Source organism: Falco peregrinus, chromosome 7, assembly GCF_023634155.1.
Source record: "Falco peregrinus isolate bFalPer1 chromosome 7, bFalPer1.pri, whole genome shotgun sequence".
NCBI lineage: Eukaryota > Metazoa > Chordata > Aves > Falconiformes > Falconidae > Falco > Falco peregrinus.
The window spans coordinates 62,434,695-62,442,977 of NC_073727.1; the positions used below are offsets into that span (position 1 = coordinate 62,434,695).

General features: G+C 39.2%; 1 protein-coding gene across 2 annotated transcripts in view; it reads left to right on the plus strand.

Moving 5' to 3' along the window:
• ROCK2 (Rho associated coiled-coil containing protein kinase 2) overlaps positions 1-4,897 on the plus strand; it is a 100,932-nt gene extending 96,035 nt beyond the window's left edge. Inside the window, exon 32 of one of the 2 annotated variants that reach the window (XM_055810764.1) lies at positions 1,514-4,897. In XM_055810764.1, coding sequence (XP_055666739.1) covers positions 1,514-1,607 — 94 coding nt within the window. In that variant the 3' untranslated portion in view covers positions 1,608-4,897. The remainder of the gene's footprint in view (positions 1-1,513) is intronic. The other variant, XM_055810763.1, reaches the window with a different exon arrangement.
• The last annotated feature ends 3,386 nt before the right edge of the window (positions 4,898-8,283 follow it).

An 8,283-nucleotide genomic window follows, 5' to 3' on the forward strand; every position in this document is an offset into this window, starting at 1 on the left:
CAGCTGGACAGAAGGAAAATCCAATGCAGACAGCCAGGCAGGGAGGCAGGCTGGTGAGCCTGGACAGGCTCCATCCCTGCAGGCTTTCAAGACCTGACAGGGCAAAGCCTTGAGCAGCCTGGGCCGGCCTTGTAGCTGACTCTGCTTTGAGCGGGAGGTTGGGCTAGAGACCTCCTGAGGTCCCGTCCAACCTGCGTAGCCCTATAATTGCTGCCCCTGCTAGGGATCTCACACAGTGAGTGTTTCTTGAAGGTTTTCACAGCTGTTGTTCTTCATGATGATTTAAGAAGGGGCCAGGCGGTTTTTCATACAGAACATACAATTTCTGCTTGTCCATTCAGCTGGATCGTGCCAGAAGTATAATTCCAAATTGAAAAAAAAGCAACTTTAATATATTTTAATGCCTAATAAATTCTTTAAGTGTTTTAAAATTACCATAGCCATAGTTCATACAATAAATGAATATTGAGCCTTTTCAGGGATAGATCACATTTAAAAGTGTAAAAACTTTAAATATGAAACCCACCCCCCCCACCCCCCCCCAGAAATCCATTTTGTTTAAAGCATGTGATTAACTATTAAACACTGTAGCATGTTTTAGTTAAAACATGCTGAATGCCATGTTAGGGTAAGGTTTCCATCTCTGCCTCCTATGGTTGGCATATAATCCTGATATAAAATCCATTAAGCTCACTGGAGAGATGACTAGACTGGGTTTTATTGCTTGTGGCTATAGCAATTGAGAAGTTAATACTTAAGATGTTTGTCCAAGATCCTTTGATAACAACAGAAAGAGACGAATGCTTCTAGACAATGATTCATCCCATCCCAAAATAAATGCCTAAATTAGGTAAAGTGACTCATTTGCTGACAAGGTTTGCCTCACTTGCTTTCTTTTTTTTATAGTGACCATAGAAGGAGCACAGGCAGCAATGCCTAGAGGACAAGTTGATATATCCTCTTTTTGGCATTGCTGAGCTTTGAATTATGAGCTACAGGATTGCCGTATAGTGTAATCCCACTGTATCTGGGATATAGTAAAATCCTACTGTGTTCATTTGTAAATTCAGATAACGCTATTTTATTTTATGTTCCGTTCAACAATCAAAATCACTTGATTTTACTGGAAAAATTGTTAGCCTTGCATTATAGTCTGGAAAGGGATAGCAGGAGAGCATAAAACCACCTCAGTCAACAAGAACAGCAGCAAAACAGAAAGCAGCTAATTTTATGAAATATATGTGTTGCTGCTTTCTACTGAAATTTTGGGGTAAAAACTTGGTATGGTAAGTATTCTACAGAACTGAATTATTTTCGTGATATATTTCCAATGAATACAATATTCCTGGCTTACGTGAATGCTAACTGAGTCTCCACAATCCATGACAGGGGAAGGAAGGAGCCCACCTACCTTAACACGGTCTTTCTACTTGAACAGGTTTAGCGATAACAGAATTTTGAAGTGTTTTATAGAAGCATGGCACACATTAAACATGAAACCCTCCTGTTGCAGATTACTTGATCTGGCATTTAAGGACTGGGATTGGTCATTTGATGATGTTGATGATGTTGATGGTGATGATGATGACGATGTTTTTGATTTCTGAAGAAGTATAAGGGGTAAATCTAAATAGAGAGGAATGGGTTTGTTTGCCTTTGAATACAGCATGCTATGTTGGATTTTGTTTCTCAAACCAGAGAAAATACAAGATCTCATTTTAATATTTTAAACTGTAAAAATGAGATTGTGTTCACAATGTCAATGAATTTTTAGAGGAGTCATTTTCATTAAAACAATGTTGTTGCCTTTGCCAGTGTTTTTATTTTTCTAATTTTAGATCTTTTTTCAAAATTCATGTCTGCCTGCCTAAAAAAAAATAAATATCTGCTGTTGTCAGAGCAGTTGTTCATCTGTAGCGCTAATACTGCCAAGCTCTGCAGGTAATTTTTGAAGGCTAAAAGGGAGATTGTAGCAGTTGGATGTTTAGCTGAAATAGAATTGGTATTTAAAAATACTTTTCATTTTTAAGCCTTTAATATATAAACAGACTGGTCTGTGGCTGGCAGACATGAAATGACCGGAGTTCTGCATTTTGCTTTTCTACCTGTGTTATGAAGTGATTTTGACTTGGCTTTCCTTTGCAGTGCTGTGCTTTTTGGGTACCTAACCATGCATTTGAAAACTACGTAAACAAATGGGCCTTTGCAGCTTCTGTGATAAGGTTTCCCTGACTGCTTTAGAAAAGATACAGCTGTTTTATTTGATCTAATTTGTCCCATGGCTTACTTAAATATGGAGTGTGAATGTACTGGACATAGTGATAACTATTTTATAGTTCTCAATGTTTCCTCATTTTACATGTTGATGCAGTGTTATGTTTACATAGAAAAAAACCCTAAATGTTAAATTCCTAAGAATTCTTTTAAAAAGTACGTAAGGTTGTCTCAGCCTTATAAAAGAATGGGCAGTGACAGCAGCACTAGGGCTGTATCTCAGCTGTGTACTCAGTTAACTGAGATACCAGCGCGTGTTGAATTTTAACTGCTTTAGTGTTTATAGTAACAAGCATTACATTAATCAAATATGCTGCACCTTTATGTATTAAAAGCTTACAAATTACTAATCTGTTAAAGCGACTATTACGTTGTGCATATTGTACTTTGCCCTCATATATTACAAGGGAGTTTAACTGATGTGGGATCATAATGCGTAAGAATGTACTATACTTAAGTAACAATGCTGTTGGATGCAGAGGAATGACGTTTCTCCCAAGTATGCTGATGAGCCCATCTTAAATGAAGACTTTGAGGAAGTATATTTTTGTCAGATTTACATCTGTTGCATGTACTGACCAAACTTCCTGCTTCTTTTTCAGCTAACTGCTTTCCGTGAATGCAGACACAATTCAAGGTGATAATTTCTTCCCGATACAGCAAGACTGAAACATATCCCAAAATATATTAAAAATATATATTTTCCTGAGAGATTGTGCTATATATATCAGAGGTTTACATTTTTGCTGCAATATAAATTACTAATCTCTGACGGTTTTCCTGTATTCTCCTGAGTGACTGATCAAATGAGAAGTGGTTGGTAAATAGTAAAAGGATATGTTAGGTAACCTTTTAAACTCTGTTCCACAAAAGCTTTCTTGGCAAGACACATACACTACATTTCATAAAAGGATCGAGAGGAATGAATATTAAAATGGAAGAAACTGACTTTTCAGCTTTTGTAAAGATGCCACCAGCAGGTCTGCAAGAACAGGAGGAAGATCCATCATAGTGATATAGACTGCATCTGTAAGAAGTGACCATTATACTGTGTATATATATTGTACTGTAATACTGCAAGAGGGTTTTAAAAATCTTTCCACTTTATTTTTTTATGCTTATTAATCAGATACCGTTACTTATTGCAGTTGCAACTATGCACTTGTATAAAGCCATAATGTTGAAGTTTATATCATTCATTACACGTCTATCAAAAGCTGCATGTCAGTGTTGAGCAGCTAGTGTAAGTTTGAAGTATATACTAGTTTCAGCTATGTCATCATGGGCAGTCCTGTTTTACCTGTCTAATTGCCTTAATTTAATTTTTTTTCAAGTGTTTTTGCCCATTCTCTCTATTTAAGGAAAAAAGAAGGTTTACCAGCTCTTAGGATGCAATTTTGCTTTGTGGCAGAAAAAAATAGTGCACTATTTTTACACCTAGTAAGTATATCAATGTCAGCCTATTTTGAATGTATACCGACTGGTTTTAAGGGTGGAGAAGCATTCATTACAAAAACAATGTCTGATACCATTGGAATTACTAGACCATTTGCTTGTACATGTAACTGCTCATCCAGCCCTTTTTACAAACCTCAATATTAGTTATTGACTTATATTAACCCTCATTAAGTGCTATGAAACTTCATTTTGCCTTGTTTTTGCATACTCTCCTAGATGTGTTTTTTATTTCTGGAAAAAAAAGAAGAATCTGTGACTGTTTTTACATTTCACAACATGATCTCCGAGGACTGTCACAAACTTTAAGAAAAGTAAAACATACTGTAGATGTACTTTAAAATTTTAATTCTGGTTCTCTAGCACATAGCTGTAGGCATAGATAAATATTTCAGTAGTGTTTTGAGAACTGATAACTGGGAAGAAAGGGCCTCAGAGGCACTTAATCTGACTTTTTGGGTTTTTTAACTTCGAGTTGTACAAAAAATAATTTATGTGGGCTCATTCATGATGTGTTCATAACTATCCCAGAAAATGCATGTTTTATACAACTACAGTATGCGATGTTAAACATATTGATGGTAAAAAATGTAGTCTCCTATTTGGTCTCTTTATATATAAATATATATATATATTTTAAATATATATATATATAAAAATATTGTGTGGGAGTGCAGTAATTTAAAATATGATCTAACACTTCAATGAAGGAGGACATTTCACTTTAAAATTTTGTTTGTTTGTTTTTGTTTTTTAAAGAGTGTTGAAATGTTTGGAAGGATAGGACCATGATTTATTTAACACTATCATGAAAGGTGGACTTGGAAACACTGAAATACTGAAAATTAATAAATATATTTACATTTTGTAACTTCTACTGCAGTTCAGCTTAACAGAGCCAGAATGTATTCAGTCTTCTATTTATGCGCTCGCAAAGTAAGGTGTTGTTTGTGAGTTCTTAAATTCAAAACTAAAACTTTCATATCATTTCTGTTAGGTATTATAACCCAGCACACAGCTACAGTGGTTTTTTCCCTGCTTGTTTTGATTTACAGAAGTACGGTATATTTTTAGGTAATACAGATTTGCATAGAGTACAACATTAAAAATGTATACAGTAAAACTGTTTCCATTCACTGAATGCATAAATATTTTATATATATATATAAAAATGTTACATTGTGGGAAGTTCTATCCTTTTCTGAATTGGAGAATATTATATATATATATTTTTAAATAAACTATCTAAGTAAGGTAAAATAGTTCCTGAACTTGAGAAGCTGGTAATTAATTGAAATATTTAAATGTATCGGCAGCTACTGTGGCAGATACGGAGAAGGCAAGGGTTGCTCAAAAGGAAGCCAAGCAAAGACTGTGCGGAGGAAGCGCAGGCTCCTCGGGAGCTGTTTTGGTAGGCCACCAGGTGTGCTGGGGCTGGATCTGCTGCACTGCCTCTCCTTGGCTCACCCTCATTTACTGCGAATTCCTGGGGCGCTGTTAAGCCTGACGTTTTAGGAAATGTACTGTGTTGTAGTATTTACTAGCCGCATTTTATACATTCTGTACTTGTACGAATAGCGATTAGCTATGCATACAGCAGGGTGTATTGAGAGGGCATCATAGAACAATATGGGCTGATGGAGCGCTGGGGGTCCTCTGGTCTGACCTCTGCCTCAAAGCAGGGCTAACTTAGCATAGGTTCCTCAAGGCTTTTGAGTTTTCAGTGCCTCTAGGGGTGGAAGTATCATAGGACTCCTCAGCTTCCCTTCCTTCATGCAGTTTTTCCCAAAACAAAGGGACAGCATGGGCTGTGTTGAGCTGTAATGCAGAGATTATTTGGCCAATGGTATAATACCACGCGGTCCTTGTTTGGTACCCAGGACACAAAAGGCAAAGCTGCTCTTCTTTTCACTTGTCCTGCTCAAGACAGAGCTTCCATCTGCTCATCTATGGAATGCAAAGAGCTCTTAAACATTCGTTCCTGGAGATCGTGGTGTTTCCTTCTTGTCTCGTGGTAACCTTTTAAAATTTTGGAGAGAAGAGCATGTTCCTGAACCAAGGAATATTTTTCTTCAAAGTCACTGAAGTTCTAACATGTTCTTTTTGTAACAGCTGTCCCAGCAAAAAGGACATTTTTATGGCCTGGGTGACTTTTCTCTATACAAATTATCTCACTGCAAGTCCTTTTGTTTCACCAGAGTAAACATATTAGCATAACCAAGCTGCAAATTAACCTGAAAAAATCAAGGGTCAAACTTGGAGCCAGAAGCTCAAGACACTTGTAGGGAGGTTGATCTTTGGTTCCCATCCAAGAGCTCACCAGGACAGAAGCTGGACAGGAAGACCCCATCGGAGTTAACATGTCAGTTGTCACAAAGACCTTTCTGCAAGGAGGTTTCCAATTCTGTCCTGAGTTCTGTACTACAGTTTCCTACTTCTCGTCGTTCCTGCCAAAGCTGAACCCCTCAGCACTGCCAGCAGTCCAGCACCAAATCTGTATACTGAAGGAAACGTCGTTCTTGTGCTTCTTAGCATGGTTGATGCTGTAACCGAAACATGACGTGGCCCATAGTACCACACAGGACCTGGAAACGTGCAAGAGACTCAAGTATCTTGGCAGTCAGTGACAGTGGCCAAATTTAAAACGTTGCTGAATCGCTGAAGTTTTACTGCAAGTGTCTAAATCTCTTGCTACCACAAGTCACCAAGGCCAGGAAAGCTGCCACTGGAAATTATGTGCTTTCTCTCAGGTTTCTCAGGCAGTGGCAGATGATGATTAGCAATTTGGGCTTTTCTGTTTATAATCTTACAATTTATTGGTTTCCCATCTAGCTTTGAGAGAATCATCCTTGGAAGAGGATTTATATGTCTTGGTCTGCACTGCCTTCACCCATCCTGTGCTTGTGAGGTCCTGTTTGGGATGCTGCTGTGAAAAGGGGGAACTTGTATGAAAACAAACTTCTTGCCTGCATGACTCTTACAAACCCTTACCACCTCCTCACTCTGTTTCTAAGGCAGGAGAACGTAATAGTCCTTGGTCCAGTTCAGGGAACTGGAGTATTTCAGTGTCCCTCACAGTCCTGGATAGCTTGCCTTGGCATTTGCGTTAAAGTAGTGTTTCATTAACTTTCTCATAGAATCACAGAATATCTGGAGTTGGAAGGGACCCATGAGGATCACTGAATCCAACTCCCTGCTCTGCACAGGACTACCTAAAACTAAACCAGGGGTCCTCAAACTACGCCCCCCCAGGGTCCTCAGTCCGGCCCCCGGTATTTACAGACCCCCCCCGCCGGGGGTTGGGGAGGAAAACAAACAGCCGCAGATGACTGCCTGCCACTGCATCCGCGCGCCGGCCCCCTGGTTAAAAAGTTTGAGAACCCCTGGACCAAACCATGTAACTAACAGCATCATCCAGATGCTCTTTGAACTCTGACAGGCTTTGGTGCCTTTTCATTGCCTTACAGTTGATCTTCAGAATATTTTGTGGACCATCTTCTCTGCATATACTAGAGTTTAAATTAAAAACACTCTACGTTATTTTTTAAGACGATCCTATAAACCTCTTAAGGGATTATCAGCATCCCGTGGATCATGGGGTTTTGCCTGCTGCTTTGAAGTATCCCTCCTGAGAGTGGGAAGGCGTTTTCTTTTGGACCTCTTTAAAATATATCGATGGAGTGGTTCTGAACTAATTTGTGTTCTTTGTTGAAATTACCTATGAAGTGGGCAATGATGTACTCAGACAAGCTCATCTGATGAGCCTACTAGATACATGTGGCAGAAAAGAACACTGCGTTTAAACACATTGAATCTCGTTCTCCCCAGAAACTACTGCCATGGATGGAAAAGCGTACTGTAAAAACTGTAGCTCCAAGGAGTGGGGACTCAAAGGAACTGTAGGTTATTATCACAGGGATGCTGATTGCCAGGCTTTATTATGGAGATTGAAGTTTTGAGTCTTTGCCCCTTTTTAGGCAGAAAGCGTAAGGGTAAGAAAGTCAAGTTAGTGCTAGATAGGCACTATTGCAAGTGCGGAGCCAGATTTGACACTGATACTTTTGCTCCAGTAATCTCACAGAAGCTTCAGAATTAACGTGGTCTTTCAAAATGAAAGTCACAGTGCAAGGCAGCAAAATTGCAAAGTTATAAATGTATGTCTTCCTACATACCTTAAAGAAATCTGGAAAGGCACATCTTCACCCTGAAAAGAACGGTCAGAGAGTGCAGCAATTTCATGTCCCCAGAGCCCTTTTTAGGTTGCTTGGAGGAGCTTCGCAGAAATGCTTTCACAGCCAAGGCAACTGCATGTGATGCTTCAGTTGTGTCACCCAGTTTTGAGGTCTAGGCTTCCAACGTTTGTTTGCAGGTGTGAGCCTACTTGTATGTAGCCTTACATTGTCACGTGCCGGTGTGCCTCTTGGGTCATCTGGTTCTTGTCATTAGTCGTCGCCCTTAGCTCTTCAGGATTCTTTTTGCCCGGGATGCTGTGGCACCACTTGGTAAACATGGCCACCCAGCAAGTACATCAGGCTGGTGGGATCGCTGCCAATC